This window comes from Sorex araneus, chromosome X (genome assembly GCF_027595985.1).
Source record: "Sorex araneus isolate mSorAra2 chromosome X, mSorAra2.pri, whole genome shotgun sequence".
NCBI classification, from domain to species: domain Eukaryota; kingdom Metazoa; phylum Chordata; class Mammalia; order Eulipotyphla; family Soricidae; genus Sorex; species Sorex araneus.
Window position 1 is genome coordinate 42,142,498 of NC_073313.1, and position 26,387 is coordinate 42,168,884.

The following is a 26,387-nucleotide window of genomic DNA, read 5'->3' on the forward strand; positions in this document are numbered from 1 at the left end:
TCCCTGGCACTGACACTTCTGGGGTCTGGGAGACCCTCCACGGTGCCTGGATCCCACTGGGGTCAGCAGCAGGCAAGGCCGGAGCCTTACAGACTGGCCTCTGGCGCTGCAAGCCACCTATTTCTTGCCTCGTTCCCCAATGGGAAGGATTTCCGTCTCAACTGACATAGCCACCCTAGGGCATGGCTGGGGAGTGTGCTTGAAACTTTCAGCGAGGGTGGGGGAGGCTGGTCCGCGCAGGGGGCAGGGACGTGGGACTGTGGGAGCTGAGGGCTGAGGCTGAGGACAGGAAAGGGGCTCCTTTCAGATGACGATGATAAGGACCCTGGTTGAGAGCAAGTTTGGTGGTTTTTTTTTTTTCTCTTTGGGTCACACCCGGCGATGCTCAGGGCTTATTTCTGGCTCTGCACTCCACTCAGGAATTACTCCTGGTGGTGCTCAGGGGTCCATATGGGATGCCAGGGATGGAACCCAGGTCGCTGTGTGCAAGGCAACTGCCCTACCCGCGGGCTGGAGGGATAGCACAGCGGGTAGGGCATTTGCCTTGCAGGTGGCCAACCCAGGTTCGATTCCTAGCATCCCATATGGTCCCCCAAGCACTTCCAGGAGTAATTCCTGAGTGCATGAGCCAGGAGTAACCGCTATGCAACGCTGGGTGTGACCCAAAAAGCAAAAAAGAAAACAAAAAAACCCCCAAACAACCCCAAAACCCAAAAACCAAATGCCCTATCCGCTGTACTATTGCTCTGGCCCCATGAGAGCAAGTTTGGGTACAAGTATCAAGTCACCCTGTGGCCATAGAGATCACACAGCACCAAGGTTATGATTATATTAGAAAAACAGACCCAAAGGATCTGAGGAAAGGGTCTAGGAACACTCAAGAAAAATTCCGCTATTTGGGTTCGGGGGCCAGAGCCGGTAGTGCCGGAGGGGGCGGGAATCGCTCGAGGTGGTGCAGGTGCCTGGGCAATGTCCGACTTCCAGCCCTTGGAGCTGTCGCCCAAATTCCTGTCTGCTCAGGTGAGGCACTCTGGTGAGTTCTTCATGGCGTGCAGAAGAGGAGGGCTGAGGCGGTGGGGTGCGGCGTCCTCAGATGCCAGGCCTGGCTGCTGCCAAAGGGCCCCCTGAAAGAAATGATTTCATGTTCTTTATCAGAGGAAAAACAGTCGAAGAACTGGAGGCCAAGACGTATTTGAACAAGTTTTTTTTTGGGGGGGGTCACACCCGGCGATGCACAGGGGTTACTCCTGGCTCTGCACTCAGGAATTAACCCCCTGGTGGTGCTCAGGGGACCCTATGGGATGCTGGGAATTGAACCCGGGTTGGCTGCGTGCAAGGCAAATGCCCTACCCGCTGTGCCATCGTTCCAGCCCCTGAACAAGTGTATCTTTGGGTACTTAACGAGCTGGCCGTGATGTTCCATCGAGAACTGGGTGGGGTGCTGCCTGAATCCTCAAATGGCCTTTGCCTTTCTTGGTAGGGGCCCCTCCTTACTGTGCTAGGGTCCAGTGGAACTGGGGGTGCGGTGGGCTGTGGCACGGGGGTTCAGACTCAAGGCCTGGCACATGCGCCAGAACACAGGGCCTGTGTTCTACCGTTTGAAATCTCTCACCAGGCCTAAAACACTTTTCTTTTTCTTACCCGGCGATTGCTCAGGGCTCACTCCTGGCAGTGCTCGGGGAACCACAGGGGAGGCTGGGGATTGAACCTGAGTTGATTGCACGCGAGGCAAATATCCTACCCACTGTACTGTCGCTCTGGCCTATTTTTTTGTCTTTTTGAAGCTTGGGGGCCACATATGGGGTTGCTCGTGGCAGTGCTCGGGGAGCAAACCAGGGCCGGACGCATGCCAGGCAAACATCCCACTCACATTCCCCGCCCTGGGGCTGTCTTTCTGGCCAAAATGATTTTGCTTGTGGTATCAAGTGGATTCACTCAGGATGAGGTCAGTGGCAGAGGGAGTCCGCTGATGGAGAGGCACGATGAGTAAAGTGCACGGAGCAGGGGCTACAGCGATAGCACAGTGGGTAGGGCGTTTGCCTTGCACGCGGCCGACCCGGGTTCGATTCCCAGCATCCCATATGGTCCCCTAGCACCAGCGCCAGGAGTGATTGCTGAGTCAAGAGACAGGAGTAACCCCTGAGCATCGCTGGGTGTGACCCAAAAAGAAAAAAAAAAGCACGGAGCTGCAGGGTGGGGGTGGGTGGGCAGGGGGCTTTGGTCTAACAGGAAGGTCGCAGGCACTTGGCTGAGCGCTGGGGCTCTAGGCCACAACTCACCGCAAACTTTCTCCTCACGCGGGACACCCTGAAAGGCCTCTGAGGCAGGCCCGCACAAGTCGACCAGCTTCTGCAGTTCTTCCTCAAGACCCCGGCTCAGATCCTCGTTGTTTCTCAGAAATTCTCTCAACCCTTCCAGGCGGTGTGAGATCTGGAAGACAGCACAGCGTGTAGAGCTGAGACCCTTTGTGAGCAAACGTGGGAATTCCCAGGAAAAAAGGAGTGGCCGACTGGCGCCTGCTCCTCTGTCCAGGCCAGGGGCCGTGTGGTTGCTTGTCCCCTCAGATGAACATTGTCATTGCAGAACAGCTCCTCACACTTCATATGACCGGGCGAGTGCTCTAACCTACATGTGTGTATCTGCCCAAACAGTAACCAAGGCACATGAAATGCATGTGTGGATTGACACACACATCACATGTCTCTAGGTCTTTCTTTCTTCCTCCCTCCCTCCCTCCCTTCCTGCCTCCCTCCCTCCCTCCCTTCCCTTTCTCTTTCTTTCTTTCTTTCTTTCTTTCTTTCTTTCTTTCTTTCTTTCTTTCTTTCTTTCTTTCTTTTCTTTTTCTTTCCTTTCTTTCTTTCTTTCTTTCTTTCTTTCTTTCTTTCTTTCTTTCTTTCTTTCTTTCTTTCTTTCTTTCTTTCTTCTCTCTCTTTTTTTTTTTGGTTTTTGGGCCACACCCGGTAGTGCTCAGGACTTACTCCTGGCTCGGTGCTCAGGGATCACCTATGGCAGTGTTTGGGGAACCATCTGAGGTGGAAGGGATTGAACCCAGGTTGGCCATGTGCAAGACAAGTGCCCTACCCATTGTACTATCGCTCCAGTCACTGTATTCACATTTATGCAAAGAATATGCATCCTTTTTTATTTTTATTTTTTGGCTTTTTGAGTCACACCCGGCCTTGCACAGGGGTTACTCCTGGCTCTGCACTCAGGAATTACTCCTGGAAGTGCTCGGGGAACCATATGGGATGCTGGGAATCGAACCCGGGTCAGCTGCATGCAAGGAAAATGCCCTCCCCGCTGTGCTATTGCTCCAGCCCCAGAATATGCATGCTCGAGGCTTATCCATTGGACAGAGAAGCATGGAAAGGACCATGTGTCTGCTGCACATGTGCTCCCCGGCTCACCCCCACCCTCTGGAACACAACCTACTAAAAGATCCCCATTGGCCGTTTTTTTCTCGACTGGAGTTTTGAAGTGTGTCCACACAACACCCTCCCAGCGCTGTCATTCAGTGACTGAAGCATCCCAGGGTCCTAACGGAATTTCTCTGGTTCTTGATTCTGGACACATGCAGCATTGAACCATCTCCCGTGAGTGCCCATCCTACCACTCACAGCATGTTGTTTTCTTTTGAGGAACCCTATGGGGTAGCACTGTAGCACTGTCATCCCGTTGTCCATCAACTTGCTCAAGCAGGCACCAGTAACGTCTCCATTGTGAGACTTGTTATTATTGTTTTTGGCATGTCGAATACGCCACAGATCCTGGGTGCTGAGGATTAAACCCAGGGTGACCACGTGCAAGGCAAATGCCCGACCCACCGTACTATGGCACCGGCCCCACACTGACAGCGCCTTAAGGCCAACTGCTATGTGGCGCTTCCGAGAAGCACCTCACTTAGAGGCACATCTTACAGCTGAAGGCATTGCCGATGCGGTCTCCATAATCTGGCATCTCCGATGCTCTGATGGTGGGGGGAGGACCCGCCCCAGCGATGACAGAGCATCTGAAGCGCTGCTGAACTTTCTGAGGAAGCCCGAGAGGCCCAGGGCAGGCGCGGCGGAAAGCCCACCTTCGTGCCACGCAACCCTTACCCTTAGATCCATAGCCGCGGTGCAGAAATGTTACGGTCCGCTGAACAGATAGCGGTGCCAAAATGAGGATTTATCAAGCCTCTCTAAAAGACTCCGGGGCCCAGAGGACAAGCCAATTAACCCCGATTTCCTTTCTATAAAGCAGAGGATAATGAGGGCGCACGATTTACCGTGGCAAGCTCTTCAGGCCTACAAGATGCACAGCGTGGCATGTGGGAGGCACAGGGTCGGGAGCGAGAACCCTTCAGGGCTCCTCCTGACACCCCAGTGCGACCTCAGTTGCTGCTGGCAGGGGGGGTTGTGTGCCTGTAGGGGGCGGGGGAAGTCCTGCCTTGCCTGTAACGGGGAGCCATGAGGGATGACTGCCAGGGTGTCCCCCTCAGCCTGGGCCTTGGGAATAGAGCCACAGATACATTTTCCTCTGGGGTACACAAACAGGCGAAGAACTGTGGCCCCCCACAAAGACACAGCTCCTGGTGCCTTGGGGCTGGGAGTGCCAGGCCCTGGCTGTCTCCTCTGCTTCCACCAGCTTCTAGAAAGCCACAGTGGCAAGCGAGCTGAGCTGGGTTCTCATCACATTTTTTTTCTTTTCGGGTCACACCGGGCGATGCACAGGGGTTACTCCTGGCTCTGCACTCAGGAATTACTCCTGGTGGTGCTGGGGGACCCTATGGGATGCTGGGAATTGAACCTGGGTCGGCCTCGTGCAAGGCAAACGCCCTCCCCGCTGTGCTATCGCTCCAGCCCCTCTCCTGACATTTTCTAATAAAGCAAGAGAAGCAGGGACAGTGCGCACCCCGAGCCTGCAGAACAGATTTCATGCCCAAGCTAAAGAGCTTCCCCACACTGCAGAAGTGCCCCAGTGGGGGCCAAACGAAACATGCTCTTCCTGGCTGCAATGACACCGCCGGCAAAACGACTCCTTGGAAAAGGTGGATCACAGGGGTGAAATGATTTGCCAAAGAGCTCTGGGTGACTTCGAATTTTTTCCTTTCCTCTATTACTTTTGATTTGGGGGCCACACCCAGTGATGCTCAGGGCTCCCTCCTGGCTCTGTGCTCAGGGGTCCCTCCTGGTGGTGCCGGGGAGGGTCCTTCTGCGGTGCACAGGAGAGCACTGGGGTCAGTGGGATGCAAGGCAAGTGCCTGATCCCCACTGCTATTTCTCCAGCCTGGGACTTAGAATTCTAAGCCAGTGAGGGCCACAGTGGTAGTACAGCAGATAGGGCGTTTGTGACCTTGCTTGTGACTGACCCGGGTTCGATCCCTGGCATCCCATATGGGTCCCTGAGCAATGCCAGGAGTAATAATTCCTGAATGTAGACCCAGGAGTAACCCCTGAGCATCACCGGGTGTAACCCAAAGAGAAAAAAAAATCTAAGCCAGCGAGTGCTGGAATGGGCTTCTGGTGCCCAGCTAGTTCCTTTGATCCCTGGCATGATGGAACACGGGGACTTGCTTCTCCTGGACTCCCTGTCAGGACTGGAGGCCACCACTGGGCCCCAGTGTCCTTGTAGAGGGAATTAGGGATGTGGCCCCTGAGGAAATCACTTCAGGGACTGGTCTGAACGGCTTATTAATCATTTGTATCAATGTCGTAAGAACCAGATTGCGCCAGGTTGTGAGAAGAGACATAAACTGGCTATGAGCCCTGTAACGGGGACCGGAGTGATACAGCACAGCAGGAAGGGCATTTGCCTTGCACAAAGCCAATGCAGGTTCGATTCCCAGCACCCCTGAGCACAGAGCCAGGGCCAGATGTCAGCCCTTAGCACCACCAGGTGTGGGACAAAACCAACAACTAACCAAACAACCAAAAACCAACATGGTATTGTCATAAAAATGTAGAACAGGGGCCGGAGCGATAGCACAGCGGGCAGGGCGTTTGCCTTGCATGCGGCTGACCTGGGTTCAATCCCTGGCATCCCATATGGTCTCCCCAGCACTGCCAGGAGTCATTCCTGAGTGCATGAGCCAGGAGTAACCCCTGAGCATCGCTGGGTGCGACCCAAAAAGCAAAAAAAAAGTAGAACAGCAGATAGGGCACTTGCCTGGCATGTAGTTCGACCCCAGCATTCCATTTGGTCCACCAACCCCCCATCCCGGAGTAACTCCTGACTGCAGAGCTAGGAATAACCCTTGAGCACCTCTGGGTGTGGCCCCCCAAACCCAGCCCAACCTCAAACCCTGTAACAGACTGTTCCAGCCTCAGACTGCCTTAATTGTAGGAACCATCAAGCCAAGAGCACATATATAAAAATCTTGTATGCTCCAAGCTTGACTCTTGAGACCAGCCAGGTCAAGTCCACCTGTGTCAGTAAACGGGGTGCCTCTTTCAGTCTTCTGAGTGCCAGCTGTTTCTTTTTTGCTTTTTGGCTCACACCTGGCGATGCTCAGGGGTTCCTCCTGGCTCTGCACTCAGGAATCACTCCTGGCGGTGCTCGGGGGACCATATGGGATGTCGGCCCAGGTCGGCCGCGTGCAAGGCAAATGCCCTCCCCGCTGAACTATCGCTCCAGTCCTCCATCTGTTTCTCGGTCAGAGTTCTCAACGTCATCAGCTACAAGCCGTGCCACTCCTTTAAGCTCGGCCTTCCCTGTTTCCTTCCAGCTCCACAGGCGCTTCCCTCGAGACTCCACTCAAGCAAAGCCGGGGCCCGCTCCCTCCCACACCCCTGGCTTGGCCCAGGGCTCACAGCCCCAAAGGCCTCATTCAAGCTCAGAGACACAGGCAGGGAGGTAAGCTCCACGGCCCTTGGTGTGGCACAGAAAAACCTTCTGAAATGTGGCTGCGGCCTGCCTTCACATCTGACCGTGCCTCCTGGCCCCGATGAATCCTTCAGCCTTGTCACTGCTGGGCTTTCTCCTGAGCGCCTGGCTTCTCTAGCCAACTGGCCCAACTCACTTGCTTCTATTAGTCCCACCAAAGCCTTTTCCATAACCCTCCCCAGCCCTCACCCTCCACCATACTCCTGGCCTACACAGAACGCCCAGAAGCCTCGGCACAGCATTTGTGAGCCCCCTGCCACTGTTGTGGTGCTTTGTGGCACAGACCAGATGCGCAAATATGTGTCAAATCCACATGTTTAAAGGCAACAGTGAGGCTGGAGGGAGGTAAGACACTGGCCTTGAACCTGCCCATCCCAGCACTTATATGGTCCCCTGAGCACAGCCAGAAACAGTTTCTGATCATCGCTGGGTGTGGCCCCAATACCATCTCGCATAAATATAGAATAAGTAACAGTAATCTGTGCCCAACATATATTCATTTCTTTTCTTCCCAGACATTCAGTTTTGTTGTTGTTGTGGGGCCATAGCTGATAGGGCTCAGGGCTGGCTTCTAGCTCTGTGCTCTGTGCTCAGGGGTTCACTCCTGGTGGACTCAGGGCACCATATTGGATGTCTGGGACTGAATCAAGTCAGACATGTGGAAGGCAAGCACCGTACTACCCACCGTACTATTGCTCTGGTCCCCTGAATCTCTTTCTTTGTCTTAGTTTTTGGGCCACATCTGTAGATGCTCAAAGGCTGCTCCTGGCTCTGCACTCAGGAATCACTCCTGCTGGAGACTGGCAACTGCCTTACGGCTGTTCTATCTCCCCAGCCCCACGCAACATTCTTTTTTTTTTTTTTTGCTTTTTGGGTCACACCCGGCGATGCACAGGGGTTACTCCTGGCTCGGCACTCAGGAATTACTTCTGGCCGTGCTCAGGGGACCATGTGGGATGCTGGGATTTGAACCCGGGTCGGCTGCGTGCAAGGCAAACGCCCTCCCCGCTGTGCTATTGCTCCAGCCCCAACATTCATTTTTTAATGCCCTTTCTCACAAGTTTGCTGTAAGTAGTTAAGAAACCAATAGCACTTGTCATGTACAAATTACTTAATAAATATTAATTCCTTCATTAGAAAATATTCATTTCTGGAGGTTATTTGACTTGTAGATCAGAAATGTAACCAGCAACCTGTTCAATCGTGTTCTGCTTCCTCTAGGCATGTCTCTGCTTACTGACAGAGGAGGCAGAATGCTCTGTGTGTGTGTGTGTGTGTGTGTGCGCGCGCGCGTGCGCGAGTGTCTGTCTCTGTGCATATCTGTTTTTACCTCTTCCGGCAACACCTCTTGTTCTTTGGCTTGAAGATAGAGCTCTTGGAGTTTTTCCTGCAGTAATTCCATTTCTATTTCGTTCACTTGGCTCGAACTCAGGCAAATTCCAGTTTCACTGGCACACCCATCTCGCTGATCCTCCCCCGGCACAAAAACAGCCCAGTCAGATGTCAACAACTGTTGAACAGCAAACAAGGATGAGAGCGGAATGAAAGGAAAAGATACTCTAAAGGATCACTAAAAAAAAGAGAAAACCTTATAATTCAATAGAAAATAAATTATCTAGCACCTGCCTGTGGCAGCCAGGCTTGAGTGGTGGTGGGAAAATCTGAAATAATGGTGGTGGGAAGGTATAATGATGGTGAGATTGGTGTTGAAATACTGAATGTAATCAATTAATGTGAACAACCTTATGAAAATTACTGTCACTGTCATCCTGTTGCCCACTGATTTGCTCAAGCGGGCACCAGTAACGTCTCCATTGTGAGAATTGTTGTTACTGTTTTTGGTATATCAAATAGGCCACGGGGAGCTTGCCAGGCTCCACCGTGCGGGTGGGATACTCTTGGTAGCTTGCCGGTGCCAGAGATTGGGAGCTGGAGCGATAGCACAGTGGGTAGGGCGTTTGCCTTGCACGAGGCCAACCCGGGTTTGATTCCCAGCATCCCAGCATGCCCATCCCATTACTACGCCAAGAGTAATTCCTGAGTGCATGAGCAAGGAATAACCTCTGAGCATCGCCAGGTGTGGCCCAAAAAGGAAAAAATAAATAAATAAAAATTAAAAAAATAAGGTGCCGGAGATTGATTCTGGGTCAGCCACATGTAAGACAAGCGCCTTACTGGCTATACTATTGCCCCGGCCCTCTCAGGGTTCATTTAAACACCATCCTGCGACCACAGAGAAGACAGGAAACCCAGTACAATTCCCGATTTCCAATTAACATTTTAATTCTTTTGGGTCACACCCAGCGATGCACAGGGGTTCTTCCTGGCTCATGCACTCAGGAATTACTCCTGACGGTGCTCAGGGGACCATCTGGGATGCTGGGAATTGAACCCGGGTCGGCCATGTGCAAGGCAAACACCCTCCCCACTGTGCTATTGCTGCAGCCCCTCCAATGAACTTTTAAATTTTTTTTAGTTTGGGGGCCATACCTGGCAGTGTCCAAAGGCTAATCCCAGCTCGGTGCTTGAGAGTGAGTCCTGGCACTGCTCAGGGGATCAGGTGGTATCGGGGATTAAGCCCGGGGCTCTGACCTGCAATGTGTGCACTCACTCCTTTGAGCCACCTCCCCAGCCCAATTCCTGATCAACAGCCTCCCCCTCCCTCCCATTCATATTCTAAAATTTGGTTTAAACCCTAGAAATGTTAAATTCTTTTTTTTTGGGGGGGGGGGTTGAGCCACGCCCAGGCTTATTCCTAGTTTTGCACTCAGGGATTACTCCTGCTGGGCTCAGAGGACCCTATGGGATTCTGGGGATTGAACGTGGGTTGGCTATGTACAAGTTACCCACTGCACTATTGCTGCAGCCCCAAGAAATGTCCAATTCTACATGAGTGGCTATACTGGTTCCCCCCCGGCCCCCCCCCACTCCTTGGTTCTTTAGGGGAGGTGTGTTAGCCAGTATTGGGAGGTACGTTAGCCAGTAGTGGGAGGTATGTTTTCCAACCTGTTCGATTCTGGAGTATACTGCCACAATCTCTGGGATATTTTTGAATTCATTAAGAAAATTTTGGATCTTCATCTGAAATTCTCGAAGCCACGCAGATGATACTTTCATTTCTGAAGAGTGCATAATCTCATTACGACACTTAATTACCTATAGAAAGATGAGATAAATAAGTGAAAGGCTCAAAAAAAAAAAGCACGATGGGCTAAAGTGTTATTTATTTATTTTGTCATTCCAAAGGCAAATTGCAGAAGGCCTTTGTTAATTATAAAATTCAAGTGTGGCTTGTTAAATTAGCAAGGTTTCAGGAAATACTCAATGCCTGCCAACTGAATAATAAATTAATGGGACAAGAAATATAAAAGAGAGAGATGCCTCCAGACCCCGCTCCAGGCTGAGTCTCACCTCGGGCACCCCAGAGGGGGGTGAGTGGGCCCACCACATGCCCAAACAGAGTCTCAGCAGCCAAAAACCTCCAGAACCCAGTCACCGCCGTGCTCACGGCCGATCCCACAGGCTCAGGACGAGCCTCATCCATGAGTGAATCTGGTGAAAGACTCAGGTATGTATGTAGATTTTGTGACCAAACTCTCCAGTTTCTAATGGAGTTTGGAATGGGCGACTTCCCCCCATTTTCTCATTCTTCCAGGAGCCTGGCAGTCATGGCCACGAACTGCCTCTGGTGCCATATAAGCTCAATAATGGCCATGATCCAGAGACTCACAAATAAAGCTCAGAAGAGATCAATAAGCTTCATCGATGCCTCTGGACCCCAAAGTCACCATCCAGTTAAAAGTTTAATTCCAGCTGTATTGCCCTATTTAAAATTTTAGAATTCCTGAAGCATGTGGCCATGACATCTCATATTCTATACCACTGATGTACCAGGAGTAGCACAGCACATTGGACTGCGTGTAAAGTAGAAGGCAACCAATCTGGATTAAAAGAAAATTGGCACACACAAGGCTTAACCTGTAACAACATGTTACTAATCTCTTATACAGGGGCTTAATGGCTCCAAGGTGAGATAAAACAATCTTCGCACACTTCTAAGGAAACTGTTTTGGATCATTTTTAGCAAACTATTCATAACAAGCAATACAAAATAAATTATTTAAGGCCTGTTATTGGGGCAGGCTTGGGTGGTAGTTGGGAAAATTCAAAATAATGGTGATGGGAAGGCATAATGGTGGTGGGATTGGTGTTGGAATATTGAATGCAATAAATTGTTGTGAACAACTTTATAAAAATAAAACAAAATTAAAAATAGGTTTTTTTTTAAAAAAAAGAAATATAAAAGAGGGTAGGCGAGATAGTGCAAAGGATTGGGGCACTTTTGCATGCAGGAGGTCCAGGTTCAATCTCTGGCACTGCTCTGAGCACCACTATGTGTGACCCCCAAACCCATATATCTCCGTATACATACATATATACACATTTATAGATACATAAGACTAGAATTAAGTTTTGCTTTATTTTTGGGTCACACCCAGCAGTGCTCAGGGCTCACTCCTGGCTGGCTCTGCACTCAGGCATTGCTCCTGGTGGTATTCAGGGGACCAAATGTGGGGCTGAGGACTGAACCTATGTTGACTGTATTCAAAGCAGGCACTGTACCCTCTGTACTATCTCTCCATCCACTGAGCCTAGAACTATTGTTAGCCCTCATGATCTTGCAACTTGGGTCAGATTTGGGGCTCAGGGGATACTCCCACTTGATGCTCACGGGATCATGTGGGGCTAGGGATGGAACCTGGGGCCCCTGCATGCAAAGTGCATGGTCCAGCCTATTGAGGCATCTTCCTGACCCCATACTGTGATGGTGTTTGCTTGACGTCATAAAGGATTCTCAGTCCTTTCAGCTTGGTAGCAAAATATAGGTGTGCCAGAGTGTTGTCTAGTGAAACTGAGAAAAATCTCAGCCTATCAACCAGTCTGCTGAGCACCGAGATTTCTTCTCATATTGTTCACCCTTCAGGGCCTAGACTGCCTTCAGGACTATGGAACTGGGTCTTGGAACTGCTTAGCCAATGAGACTCAGAAGGGCAAGTTTCATGCCGGTATATAAGGAAAAGAGAGATAAGTACGGGCTGGAGCGATAGCACAGCGGGTAGGGCATTTGCCTTGCTTGCGGGGTAATCGACCTGGGTTCGATTCCCAGCATCCCATATGGTCCCCCGAGCACCGCCAGGAAAAATTCCTGAGTGCATGAGCCAGGAATAACCCCTGTGAATCACCAGGTGTGACCCAAAAAGAAAAAAAAAAGAGAGAGATAAGTTCTGGGGTGTTTCCTTTTTGTGTTTTTTTTTTTTTTGGTGAAGGTTGGGGTGCACCTGCTGAGCTTGGGTGCTCTTCCTGACTCTGTGCTCAGACGTGACCCCTGGCAGAGCACAGGGGACTGTACATGGTGGCAAGGCATTGGACCAGGGGTATTGTGACACAGGGGTCACAATACCTTACCCCCTGTATTGTCTCTCCAGCCCCTGCGGTTCTCATAGGAGCCACACTAGCAGTGCTCAGCAGCCTGGGGCCATTCCTTGCAGAACTCAGCCAGTGAGGCCAGTAGTGCTTGGAGAAGTGGGGGGTGCACTAGGGTCACAACCAGGGGTGCTGGGTGGGTCTGTGGTGTCAGGGATTCAAGTCAATAGTTGACTGCTACGCATGCTAAGCCGGGTGACACCCACCTGAGGTAGTTATCTACCTAGTCTGCCTGGTCCCTTTTTTGGGCCACGCCTGGGAGTGCTCAGGGTCTACTCCTGGCTCTGCACTCAGGAATTACTCCTGGCAGGGTTTGGGGGACCATATGGGGTCTGGGGATCGAGCCCAGGTCAGCCGAATGCAAGGTAAGTGCCTTCACTGCTGTACTATTGCTCCAGCCACTCCATGTTCTTAAATTTTATACAATTTTTTTTCTCTAGGGCTGGAGAGGTAGTGCAGAGGTTATGGTTATTGATCCATCTACGTCCCGTCCTATTTCCCCATGTATCTGCCATGGCAGGGTTAACACGCCCTCTTGCAAGGCACATCCTCAGATGTGCTTTGCTTTTTTTTTTTTCCTTGCTTTCTGGGTCACACCCAGTGATGCACAGGGGTTACTCCTGGCTCATGTACTCAGGAATTACTCCTGGCAGTGCTCGGGGGACCCTATGGGATGGGGGAAATCGAACACGGGTCAGCCACGTGCAAGGCAAATGCCCTACCCACTGTGTTATCGCTCCAGCCCCTGTGCTTTGCTTTGAATGTGGGAAATCACCTTTGCTGCTGTTTATGGCAGAAGAGGGATGAGAAATTTGTAGGTCATCTAGCAGCAAGCAGCACATTTCGAGCAGTTGAGAAGCTGCCTTTGGGGGCAAACAAAATAGCCAGTCAGTGCCTGTGCTCATAAGTGGCTGCAGGATGTCCCAGGAGGTGCCTGGGAGGCGCCCCACCCCAAGTGGAACAGTCCCCCCCTCTTGCATACTCAGTCTGGGACAGAGACTGGTGCAGGCTGCTTCGCTCATGGTGAGGGGCGTATGGCTTTAGGTTAGGGTGCTCTTACCTCGGTGACTTTCTTTCGATCAACCACGAAGTGATCACAGGAGTTGATGAGACTTAAAAGAGCCACTGCGTCACACTCCTCGGGCCCTGTTTTGTCTGTCAGTCCTCGGGGCATGAAGGCCTGGCGGGGGAGGCAGGAGGGACACCTGAGTCTCCCCGGGGCCAGAAACTGGCAGGGCAAATGTTCTGGCCTATTTCCCCAACGAGGGCTGGGTCTTCAAGCCAGATGCTCAGGAATCCCAATGTGAGATGGGAAGTAGTGGTGAGAGCCAAGGACCCCATGTCTGTCCCACTGCAATTAGACACACACACACACACACACACACACACACACACACACACACACACGAGATGGAACTGGTTTTCTGTCCTCTCAAAAGGGTGCAGGAAGCACTTGGTTTTTTTCCTGCTTTTTTGGGGTCACACCTGGCTATGCACGGGGGTTACTCCTGGCTCTGCACTCAGGAATTACTCCTGGCGGTGCTCAGGGGACCCTATGGGATGCTGGGAATCGAACCCAGGTCAACCGCATGCAAGGCAAACGCCCTACCCGCTGTGCTATAGCTCCGGCCCCTCACTTGTTTTCTTTTTCTAAAGCTCTTTTTCTTCAGAGCTTTGATTGTTGAGAGGATTTTTAAATAATAGTAGCTCTAACAGGAATGCCCTTTGGGGGGGAGTGAGGAATGCAGGGGTTCTGGCTGTGCTCAGGTCTTAACCCTGACTTTGTGTGTTCAGGGATCACACCGGGTGGTGCTCACTGACCACAGGGGGTGCCAGAGATTGAACCCAGGTCAGCTGTGTACAACACAAGTGTCCTACCCAATGCAAAATGGCTCCAGCCCCACAAGAAAAATGAAAAACAATGTAACAATGTTTGTAATGGAATCACCATGAGACAGACCCTTACAAAGATATTCGTGATTGGGTTTCAGTCATACAGTGTCCCAACACCCATCCCTCCACCAGTGTCCCCAGGTTCCCTCCCCCCATCTCCCCCTGCAGACTCTGGAGACTGACTCTATGGCGGGCGCTTCTCTCTCTCTCTCTCTCTCTCTCTCTCTCTCTCTCTCTCTCTCTCTCTCTCTCTCTCTCTCTCTCTCTTTTCTCTTTTCTCTCTCTCTTCTCTCTCTCCTTTTGGGTACTGTGGTTTGCAATACAGATGCTGGAAGTTTATCACGTATGTCCCTTTATGTCATTTCAAGTGACTCAGGAGTGCTATGGCGCTTCGGAAGAGCTCGGAGGAGCATACAGGACTAAGAATGGGCTTTGCATGCTGAAGACCCTGGCTTGATCCCTGGCATGGCAGGGTCCCCTGAGCCCCACCAGGAGTGACCCTTGAATAACTCCAGGTGAGGGCTCCAATTTTCAAATCAACCAAGCCATCCTAGAGTCTCAGTGCTGGATTTGGACAGGACTGGGATCAAATCCCAGCTCTCTGCCACCTGTCAACAGACTTTGGGCAAGTTACTTATTCCCAGAGTCCTCATCAGTAAACGGGGGTTGTGTGTGTGTGTGTGTGTGTGTGTGTGTGTGTGTGTGTGTGTGTGTAGAACTCCTTGCCTCCCTTCCCTCGAGGGCCACATGTGCATCAGATGATTAATGCAGGCCAAGCCTGGGTGAGGTGCCGGATGTTAATGGGCTGTGCTGGTGGCAATTACTAAGTTGATGGTGCAAGGTGAGCAGCCAGCAATCACGGGCCCAATCCCAGGGCTGTGATACCATGATACACCAGACGTGTCCTGCTCTGGCTCCATCTCGCCCTTCTGTAGGATTTTAGGGGATGACTTGCCCAAAGCATGTGAGAGGAAGATTGGGGTATGCTTTTTTGTGTTTTCCCCTTGAAATATTTTCAAATTTACATCTGAATGCAACAACTTCCCTAACCTGAGAGGCTAATGACTACATTCCTGCCAAGAAAAGATGACATGAAAAATGACTTGCACTGGGCCGCGGAGATAGCTCTAACAGGCTGAAGCGGATCCTTGCACTTGGAAGCCCTGCTTGGGTCTCTGGCACTGCAGGGTCTTCAGAGCACTCCTGGGAGCCACTCCCCAGAGCCAGGAGCGGCTCCCAGCATGGCTGGACATGCAGCCCCTTCCCAAAGAAGAAAAACTCTTTGCCTTTGCACTCTAAATAAATAAGGGGCTGGAGATGTGGGCGAGTGCCTGTTTTGTCAGTGGGAAGCCCTGCCTTCGATCCCTAGCACTGCCCCCTCCAAAAGACTAACTGTAGCAACTTACAATGCTGCCCACTTGTATTGCTTATAAGGGCTGGAGCGATAGCACAGTGGGTAGGGCATTTGCCTTGCATGTGGCCGACCCGGGTTTGATTTCTCCATCCTCCATTCCTCTTGGGGAGCCTGGCAAGTTACTGAGAATATCCCGCCCACACAGCAGAGCCTGGCAAGCTCCCCGTGGCATGTTCGATATGCCAAAAACAGTAACAACAAGTCTCACAATGGAGATGTTACTGGTGCCTGCTCGAGCAAATCGATGAACAATGGGATAACAGTGCTACAGTGCTACAGGTGTTCCATGGAGAGCTGAGCTTATGTGTCTGATGTGGGGGGCTCACACATCTGCACCTCCCATAATCAAGAAGAATTCTGTGGGCTACAGAAATATAGTAAGGCACTTGCCTTGCATGTGGCTGACCCCGGCCCAAGTCCCGGCACCCTGGCATCGCCAAGAGTGACCTCAAGCAGAGTCAGGAGTAAGCCCTGACTAGGTATGGGCCCCATACCAAAAAATAAATAAAATTAAAGAGTTTTGTATGTACTCAAAGGTCCCTATTAAAAGATACACCGGGAGGACGGGCCGGGGGGAGGGGGCGGGGCCCAGGGAGAGCTCCCAGAAGGCCGCGCGCATGACCAGAGGGAGCACACGGCTCTTCTCAGGATCGAAGGCGTCTATGCCCGAGATAAAACCGAGTTCTACCTGGTCAAGAGGTGTGCTTACGTCTACACGGCGAAGAACAACACAGTGACCCCCTGGCGGCAAACTTAACAAAACCAGAGTGATCTGGGGAAAGGTGACCCGCGCCTGTGGAAACAGTGGCATGGTTCGAGCTAAGTTCCGAAGTAACCTTCTTGCTAAGGCAATTGGTCATATAATCCATGTGATGCTGTACCCCTCAAGGATATAAACTTACTGAAAAGTAAATAAAATCTAGATACTAAAAAAAAAAAAAGATACACTGGGAACATAAGAGAGTGGCATGCTGAGTGGAGTGGGTCAGAGGAAGAGGGACAGACATTGAATGATCACACTCATTTCGGGGATATTAAAAAAAATAGCATGAGAATAATACCCAAAGACAGAAGAAATGAGGGCCAGGAAGGCGGGTCTGTGGTAGTAAGCTTGGCACGAGTCAGCGGTGAGGGGGTGGAGGGCAGTTAGGACGGAGAAGGGACCACTATGACAATGAGAGTTGGAAATGACAAATGGACAAGAACTGAGTGCTAAAAGTGGGTAAAGGGATATGCATAACCTTTCAGTAACAGTACTGCAAACCATAGTGCCCAAAAGGAGAGGGGTGGGGGAAGGGAAGTGGGGAGGGCCAGTCTGGGAAGGGGTGGTATCGGGTGAGAAACTGGGGACTTTAGTGGTGGGAAAGTACTCTAGTGAGGGGACAGGTGTTGAAACATTGTATGACTAAACTCCTATCATGAACAAAGTTACAAAGTTTCTTTGTAACTGTGTGTCTCAGTGATTCAAAGTTTCAAAAAGAAAAAGATACACCACAAGGAAGTTGGAGAGAGTACAGTGGCCTACGGTGACCCTGATTTGACCCCCAGCATTGCTAGGTCCCCTGAGTTCCACAGGGGTGGTCCCAAGTGGCTCTCCCCCATTAAAATGAAAGATACAGTGTAGCTTTCCATCAGTGTCTGTTATCCAGCTGAGTGGCTAGTTTAGTTGTTACAAATGTTAAAAAGAAATTGATTAAATGTATCCCAGGCAAACTCATGTAAGGAAGGAAAGAAACTTGAGCTGCTGTAGGGAGAAAGCACCGAGCTCACAGGGGCTGCTCAAAATCAGGCAGTTTGTCTTATCTGTCACCAGGTATATCCTGTGTGTAGCAAATTTTTCTTTTTCCTTGTTTTTGGTGTTTTAGGCCATACCTGGTGGTGCTCAGGCCTTATCCGTAACTCTGCATTCAGGGATCACTCCTGGTGGGCTCAGGTGACTGATGGGATGCCAGGACTGATCCTGGCCTGGGTCTGCTGCGTGAAGGCCAAGCAAGCGCCCTACCCACTCTGTCTCCCCTGCCCCATCTGTGAGCATATTCTCCAGTGTCAGCCTGTTTCTTCCATGAGTGTTTTTTTTTTTTTTTTTGCATTTTTGGGTCACACCTGGTGATGCACAGTGCTTACTCCTGGCTCGTGCACTCAGAAATTACTCCTGGTGGTGCTCAGGGGACCATATGGGATGCTGGGAATCGAATCTGGGTCGGCCGCATGCAAGGCAAACGCCCTACCTACTGTGCTATCATTCCAGGCCCCCGTGTGAGTTTTGTTCAAACAATTCTTCCCTTCTATCAGTACCTGGAGCCACAGGGAGGCCCCGCCTGGCCATAGCACGCAGGGTCTTCTATGGGGCGGGGGTTAAGTCACGCCCAGACGTGCTCAAACTTCTGGCACAGTGTTCGGGGGGACCATGTGGTGCCAAGCATGTATCGAGGCGGGGGATCTCATGTGCTCCAGCCCTTGAAACTAACTCCCTGAACCCTAAAAGTAGGTTCTTTTCCATTTGGGGATGGGGCACACCCAGCAGTGCTCAGGGGCACAGTGTGCAGTGCTGGGGATCAAACAGGGGTCGGCTGCGTGCTAGGTTACCCACTGTGCTAGCTCGCTGGCCCTGAAAGCAGGTTCTGATGCTGCTGTGTTTGGTCTGGTAAATGCAGAGTGGTGAGGAACGGCCATTACAGCCTGTTACCCAGCTGTGCTGTCTCTGTACTGAGCACTGGGAGAGGAGATGGAAGGAACTGGGGCCAGATCACGTGGGCCTCCATGGCTCTGCAGAGGCCCTGACAGCTGGTTCGAAGGCCATCAGGAGGGGCTGGAGAGCTAGAACAGGGGTAAAGTGCTTGCTTGGCATGCAGCTGGCCCTGGCTTGATCCTTGGCACAACACAGGGTTCTCTGAGCCCCTCCAGGAGTGACCCTTGAGCCCAGAACCGGGAATAAAATCTGAGCACTACTAGGTGTGGCCTCAACACACACAAACACGCAATCAAACAAAGGCCATCCGGATGCCATCCAAGGGTTCTGGCAGGGAAAGGAAATGAACACATTTCCACTTGCAGGTCCTTCTGTGTCTATTGATCAGAGGAGGTCAGATGGAGGCATGCCGAGCTGGAGATCACACAGAAGATTTTTATTTTGCTTTTTTTTTTGGGAGGGGGTCACACCCGGCAATGCTCAGGGGTTACTCTCGGCTCTGCACTCACGAATTACTCCTGGCCGTGCTCAGGGGACCATAAGGGATGCTGGGAATTGAACCTCTATCAGCCATGTGCAAGGCAAATGCCCTACCCACTGTGCTATTACTCCAGCCTGAGATTTTTTTTTTGGGGGGGTTCACACCCAGTAATGTTCAGGGGTTACTCCTGGCTCTGCACTCAGGAATTATTCCTGGCGATGCTTGGGGGATCATACGGGATGCCGGGGATCAAACCTGGGTTGGCCGCTATGCAAGGCAAATGCCCTCCCTGCTGTGCTATTGCTCCAGCCCCGAGATCGCACAGGGGGGGAACCCGAGCTGCGCCATGGAGCTGGAGAATACAAGTGGGGGTGTTGGGGCGAGGGAGGCGGCAGGTGCAACTGGCAGTATCACGCAAAGGGACCTGTGAGAAAGGGTGACCGACAACTGGAATGCTGTAGGCAGCTGGTGAGAACATGGAGGAGGTGGGGGAGCAGAGGTCTGGAGTCGGCCTGCGAGCAGTTACAGCAGGCTCGGGGATGGGGTGAGGGGCCGAGTGTGCCGGGCTAGAGCTACCAATCTGGGAGCCATCAGCAGAAAGGCGGCCTCCGATGCTTTGGGCCGTGGGCCTGGTCAGTGCCACCAGAGGAGGGGAAAGAAGAGCCGTATGGGGGCCAGAGTGACAGCACAGTGGGGAGGGCATTTGCCTTGCACATGGCTAACCTGGGTTCAATCCCTGACATCCCATGGCCCTCCGAGTACCACCAGGAGTGATTCCTGAGTGCAGAGCCAGGAGTACCCCCGGGCATCACTGGGTGTGCCCTGCCTCTCCAGAAAAAAAAATTAAGAAAAAGAAGAGGAGGCCCATGGCAGGTCAAGGACAGAGGTGGTGGCTGAGAAGCCAGGGATGGGAGGAGGCCCAGGAGAGAATGTCATTACAGAAGCAGGGGACTTCAAAAGTGGCTGGTGGCACTGCAGGCAGGAGACGTCTTAAGACGCTGCTGGAGGGCTGCAGCAGAGGCGTCGCATTAAGAGGCCTGGTTCCACCCTTGGCACCGCATGGGCCCCTCCCCACACAGTCCAGGGAGCGACTTGACCCTCAAGCACCAGCTCAGGAGTGCCCCTGCACACTCAGGCCGTGTGCAGGCCAGTTCCATCTGACTTCAATCTCTGGCTCCTCGTGGCCCTTGGGCATTGCTGAGTGTACCCCTGGTGGTCTGTGAGCAGAACCCCTGAGTAATGCCAGGGTGAAATATAAATGATGAAGCATATTGTTTTTGGCAGCATGGTCCGACCTTAGGGGGCATTATACTACACAAAAGAAGTCAGAGAAAGACTAGCACTGACCAATCTTTTTTTTTTTTTTTTGGCTTTTTGGGTCACACCCGGTGATGCACAGGGGTTACTCCTGGGTTTGCACTAAGGAATTATTCCTGGCTATGCTCAGGGGACCATATGGGATGCTGGGAATCGAACCTGGGTCGGCCACGTGCAAGGCAAATGCCCTACCCGCTGTGCTAGCGTTCCACCCCCCACTGCCCAATCTTTTTGCCTGTCTGTTTTTGGGTCACAGTGACAGTGCTCAGGGCTTACTCCTGGCTCTAAGAGCTCAGGGGACCATATGGAGTGCCAGGGATTGAACTCGGGTCAGCCGCATACAAGGCGAGTGCCCTATCCCTACCTCTCTGGCCTGCACTGCTCTTATAAGTGGAATGTAAAGAACCAAACTCAGGGGGGAATTCTTTGGGGGGACGTGTAGAGAGATAGTACAGCAGGTCAGGCACTGGCCTTGCACATGGCTGAACTGACCCAAGTTCGATCCTTGGCACCACCACTGGTCCCCTGAGGCTGCCAGGAGTGATCCCTGAGAACAGAGCCAGAAGGAAGCCCTGAGCACCGCCAGGTGTGCCCTCCCCGTAACACAGAGCCAAATACCGAGAACAGACTGGGGGCTGGAAGCCGCTGGTAAGGGGTGTGCATGGGGTGGCTGAAAGGGGTGGAAAGGTATAAACTTCCAGTAAGCAATGTTCAGCACTCAGCTGGTGATTACAACCTCCTAATATATTGCTAGTGTATCAGAAGGTGGCTAAGAGTAATCTTTTAAGTGAAACAAAGTTTTAACAATAAAAAAAACAATGAAGCAAGATAGTTTTTATTGAAAGACATTTTACTTAGAAAGATGTGAGAGTAGAGAAAAAGAAGAGTAAATGTCCAAGAGAGAACATGGGCTCCTCAGAATGGGGAAAAACTGTAATTTTTCTGGGGGGCAAGGGTTGGGGTTTGAGTCCGGTGGTGTTTAGGGTTTACTCTCGTCTCTATGCTCACTGATCACTCTTGGAAGGTCAGGAGGCCGCATGTGGTGCTGGGGATTGAAGCCAGGGCAGCCCTGTGCAAGGAAGGTATCCTACCCACTGGATTAATACTCTGGTCCTCCAGAGTGATTTTTTGTTGTTGTTGTTTTTTTGGGTCACACCCGGTGATGCTCAGGGGGTTACTCCTGGCTTTGCACTCAGGAATTACTCCTGGCGGTGCTCGGGAGACCATATGGGATGCTGGGAATCGAACCTGGGTAGGCCGCGTGCAAGGCAAACGCCCTACCCACCCTGCTACGGCTCCAGCACCTGCAAAGAGTGATCTTAATAGTTCAGTTTCTCAGCTTATGGCCAGGGGGGAAAAAATCTCTAAGAGCTGAACACAAGCTTTGTATGCTAATTTGATGCCCCTGGGTTTGATTCCCAGTTCCACACTGGGGAGGGAGGGGCTCTGAGTACTGAATTGAGAGAGCCCCTGAGCCCCACCATCAGTGGCCCCCCCAAACAAAAGAGAATTAAATGTCAATTATGTCAAAACGATTCAGTGATTTTCAGTATAGTCACAGAGTTGTACAAATATCATCCCACTCAATTACAGAATATTCCCACAACCCCCACCCAAAGCTCTCCAAGTTCTAGCGAGCATGGCGCACACTCTCTCCTCTCTCTCTTCTCTCTCTGTCTCTCTATCTCTCTCTGTCTCTCTCTGTCTCTCTGTCTCTGTCTCTGTCTCTCTCTCTCTCTCTCTCTCTCTCTCTCTCTCTCTCTCTCTCTCTCTCTCTCAAAATAGAAAGGTTTATTGGAAAGTAGAAGGGAAAAAAAACCAAAAATCCCCAGCCAAGGAAGAACTTAGCATGGGACTAAATTGCCTCTCCTGCACCTACTTTCTGTCTTTGTAGATCTGCCTATTCTGGACATCTCATGCCCACGGAATAACAGATGACTGCTTTCTTGGCCTGAGCACGATGCTTTCAAGATTCGTCTACCGCTGGGGCGTATGTCAGGACCTCATTGCTGTTTTCTGGCTCAAACACAGTCCATGGTATGAAGCGCTCCTCTTTGGCTTAGCCGTAAATGGTTATTTGTCTTGTTCCCGCCCTCTGGCTATTGCGTCTAGAGCCTCTATGCCCATTCATTTGGGCACAGTATAGAGGAAGTCTGTTTTTACTTCAGTGCGTAAGAAACAGAGGCCTGGAACTGCAGGGTCGTGATGTTACTTTCATCTTTTTTCTTTAAAAAAATAATAATAAGGGGGCACTGGAGCTACAGCAGAACAGGCAAGGCACCTGCTGTGCATACAGTTAAACCGGGTTCGATCCCCAGCACTGCCTGGAGTGATCCCTGAGTGCAGAGCCAGAGACAAGCCCTGAGCATTGCCGGGTGTGCTCCACTCCGCTCCCCTGCCCCCCCAAAAGAGAACAGGACCAGGGAGAGAGGTCGCAGGGTTGGAGCACATGTCTTGCATGCCAGAGGCAAAGCTGGATGCCCACCACCCCATGGTCCCCTGAACAATGTGCCAAAAATAGACTCTGAGCACCAGGGGCAATCCCTGAGTCACAACTGGACGAAAATAAACCAATAGATGAAGGCCACAGAAAAGCTATTTGGTTGGTGATGGGATACACTGGGAGGAAGAATGGAGTTCCATCGTGGGGCAGGTGGGACCTGCCATTAAGAGGTGGGGACAGAGCGGAAAGAGACCTGTATGGCAGCAGAAAGAGGTGCACCTAGAGTAGGTTGGTAAAAAGATGAGGAAGCATGGGGTTTGTCTGGGGGGGGAGCATAGTTCCCGGAAGCAGGAGCAAAGCCAGCAGTTGGGAGGGAGGCGGAAGGGGTGTGGGCACAGGGTGACCCATTCGGTGAGCTTCTCCTGGAGCAGGGGTTCCCCTAGCGCCTCTGCCAGACTCAAAAGTGAGAGCAGTCAGCTCCCTCCGGGTCCCCTGAGTAGGAACAAAGTGTCAGGAGGCAAGTTCAGGGAAAAGAGAAAAAAAGGGAGGCCATGGTTGGAGGGAAGATCAACGTGGGGTGTGACGAGACTGGCAGGGGATGGCAGCGGAAAGTGGGAAGGGCTTCAAAATTGTGGGGGAGGGGCTGGAGCGATAGCACAGCGGGGAGGGCGTTTGCCTTGCACATGGCCAACCCAGGTTCGATTCCCAGCATCCCATAGGGTCCCCTGAGCACCGCCAGGAGAAATTCCTGAGTGCAGAGCCAGGAGTAACTCCTGTGCATTGCCGGGTGTGATGGAAAAAAAAAAAGTGTGTGGGACCAGCAATAAAGAATGCCATGGTGGATGGCGGCGGGGAGGTGGGGAAGATTTTGGTCTCCACTTGGAGGAAGGTGTTATTTAGGCCAGAAAGCGGTGCTCAGGGCTTCCTCCTTTTGGGGGACCATATGAGGTGTTGGGGGTGTCCATCACAAGGCAAGCACCCAACCACCACAATGCCCATATCCTCCAAGTGGGCAAGATGGGTAATGAGGGTCAACTGTGATGACAGACAGTAACTCGCCTTCGGTGATGACCACGACATACGGGGTGGTGCTTGGGGCTCCCTCCTTGCTCAGGGCTTGGCTCTGCATATAGGGGTCACTCTTGGTGGGGCTCAGGGGACCAGGGATCGAACCTGGGTCAGCTCCGTGCAAGGCAAGTGCTCTCGGCACAGTCATATGGCTCTGGCCCTCAGATCTCCAACTGTAACACCACACACCTGAAACTGACCTGACGCCAGCCACCGTCATACAAACGTATGAAAAACAAAAGGATGATGCGTCCATGTGGCTCACACTGTCGGTGCTTTGGAGTGGAGTTCGCGCACCCTCTCGTCCGACCCGGCACCCTGAGCTTCGCGACATTCTCAGGGCCAGCCAGGCCTTCACCAGCGGGGCTGGGTGCGGGGCAGGCGAAGGGTCCTGAGTGGCCCAGCCGCCGGCCCCCTGGCCTCCACGTGCTGAGGGGGCCCAGGCTTGCACATGCGACCGCCAGGTGCTCTGGGCTCCCGGGGAGTGCGTCGCCCCGGAGGGCCACCTCCTTCTCCCCTCGCAAGCGCAGGGGCTTACCTTGGCCACCTCCCAGGCGTCGACAGGCCAGCGGCCCGGCCGGCAGTTTCCCCAGTGGACGTCTCCATTTCTGTTGGTGTGGTGTTTCAAAATCTCCCGTTTCCACTCGGCGCACACCTGACACTGAGGCTGAAACTACGGGGGCGGGGGGCGGTGAGGAGGGGCCGGGCAGGGAGGGGCGAGCCCCAGGCCTGGCGGGGAGGGCCCGGGACCCGAAACGGGGGGAGGGGGGCGGGGCTCGGACGGGGACGGGGGCGGTGGCCGGGGCCCCGAGCCAGGGGGCTCACCTGGCGGGCGCGCGGGCTGCAGCGCGCGCCGCTGAGGCAGGTGGCGCGGGGTCCCAGGCCCGGGGCAGCGGCGAGCAGGCCCTGGTGGAAGGCGAGCACCTCGCGGCCGACGAAGCCCTGCAGGCAGCCGCGCAGCAGCAGCAGGCAGTGGCCCGCCTTCACCCAGTTCTTGTACTCGGCGCAGTTGAGGCGCGCCGCCAGCTCCGGCAGCACCATGACGCGCCCGCGCTCCGGCGCTCCGGAGGGGCGCGCGGCCGAGGGGCGGGTCGGGCGCCAGTGCGCAGGCGCGGAAGCCTGGGAAGCGCCGACGTCAGCGGCAGCGTCGGGGCCGTGGCCCCGCCCACGGACCGCCCCCAAGTACGGGCGGGGCCGGCTGAGCGCGCCCGCGGCGGCCGATTCCCGGCCGGGCGTTCCCGGTTTCCCACTCACACCCCCGCCCCGAGCTGGCAGTGCCTTCTCCGTTCGGCCCCGGACCAGCTCCTCGCTTCCGTGCTGCTGTTCTTTGTTTACTAGAGAGACGTGCGAAGGGCACGCGTCTTGGATTACGTTAGGTTGCTTGCGTGATACAGTTCGTGCAGAAGTTGAAACTGGGTCCCAAACGCAGATGGGCGGTAGCCAACCAGGCTGTTCCTGAAATGTGACTGCGGGCTTTCTTGGACCAGACCCCTTATGGGCGCCTGGCAGGTCGAGGTGACATATCCACCAAGGGTCAACCAGCACGGGCGGACAGGAATGGCCTCATCAGGCGTCCTGGAGGGCGGCCCGGCACAGTGCCAGGAAGGGCCTGCTGCTTGGTCCGGGGCCATGGAGCTTAAGAGGATTATTTAGCACTCTTGATTATGTGATAATTAGTGCTTTCCTGCAGAAGGTACTCTAAGTTCTAAATAAGTGTCATGTGGGTCAAGTCCGAATGACAACGGAAATCCGTTTCAGTTGCTTTCAGTGGGCACGGGGGCTTGGAGAGCATGCGAAGTGTGTAGTCAGGGCTCGAGGGAAGACAAAGCCGTCCGGACTTGTGAATCACAGCCAGGCTGCACTTAGGACTGCTAGATCTGACTCAAACTTCCCCCTATTCACTTTTGGTTCTTAATTCCATCTCAGCAAATTCATTTACTTGGGCCTCCGTTAACGCATCTATAAAAGGAGGTTATCAATTTTCCACCCCCATCGAGTTCTGAGGATTGAACACACGTTGAAATATTTCCAACAGTGCCCAGCAATAGTATAAACTCGCGGGAATATAAGCAATTATGTGATACTGCCTAACCGGGCCTGCCATCAGTCATACCTCTGTTATTTTCATAAATCACCTGTCATTTGGAAACAAATTTATAGAAAAATTGCAAGCAGATCACGTGCAGCACAAAGGCTGCACTTTTCTTTTTTCTTTGTCTGGTTTTTTAGGTCACACCTTACAATGCTCAGAGGTTATTCCCTACTCTGCACTCAGGAATTACTCCTGGCAGTGCTTGAGGGGACCATAAGGGATGCTGGAGACTGAAGCCCGGTCAGCCGCATGCAAGGCAAATGCCCTCCCCGCTGTACTATCACTCCTGCCCCTACTAATCTTTTCTGTCCCCAAGTTCCCTGAATGTAAGTCCCCCTCCTTTTGCCTTTTTTTACGGGTGGGGGTCACACTGGGTGATGCTCAGGAGTTACTCCTGGGGGTGCTGTGGTGGTGGGGAATGCTATAGGATGCTGAGGATCGAACTTGGGTCAACCGCATGCAAGGCAGATGCCTTCCCTGTTGTACTATTGCTCCGGCCCCTATAAGTTCTCTTTTTTAAAATATTGGTATACTGATTTTATATAAAAGGAATAGATAAACACTAAAGTAGAATGCGATGTGTATTTCTTTGAGGCAAAGTTATACAATGTACTAGTAACTTTTATGTTGAAAATTGGGTCC

The 26,387-nt window shown here is 52.5% G+C and overlaps 1 protein-coding gene across 2 annotated transcripts; it reads right to left on the reverse strand.

The window, feature by feature from the left end:
* Positions 1 to 751: 751 nt before the first annotated feature.
* Positions 752 to 24,743, reverse strand: CXHXorf38 (chromosome X CXorf38 homolog). 2 transcript variants are annotated; one of them, XM_055122544.1, is made up of 7 exons: positions 24,479 to 24,742; positions 24,192 to 24,326; positions 13,409 to 13,528; positions 9,871 to 10,020; positions 8,195 to 8,374; positions 2,280 to 2,430; positions 754 to 1,124 (listed from the first exon to the last, which is right to left on the reverse strand). In XM_055122544.1, exons 1-7 carry the CDS (start codon positions 24,692 to 24,694, stop codon positions 1,090 to 1,092), a joined length of 987 nt encoding a protein of 328 aa, XP_054978519.1. In that variant the 5' UTR covers positions 24,695 to 24,742; the 3' UTR covers positions 754 to 1,089. The 2 variants fall into 2 exon arrangements, with proteins under 2 accessions (XP_054978520.1, XP_054978519.1); XM_055122545.1 differs by lacking the exon at positions 13,409 to 13,528 and having other exon boundaries at positions 752 to 1,124; positions 24,479 to 24,743.
* Between the last annotated feature and the right edge of the window lie 1,644 nt (positions 24,744 to 26,387).

What these genes read in the sequence shown, in the direction of transcription:
- CXHXorf38 (XM_055122544.1), bottom strand. Translation starts at nt 24,694, where the DNA reads ATGGTGCTGCCGGAGCTGGCGGCGCGCCTCAACTGCGCCGAGTACAAG. An exon ending in ATCGAAAGAAAGTCACCGAG is followed by an intron (nt 10,021 to 13,408) that starts GTAAGAGCACCC and finishes ATCTTTCTATAG; the next exon opens with GTAATTAAGTGTCGTAATGA. An exon ending in TATACTCCAGAATCGAACAG is followed by an intron (nt 8,375 to 9,870) that starts GTTGGAAAACAT and finishes GCTGTTCAACAG; the next exon opens with TTGTTGACATCTGACTGGGC.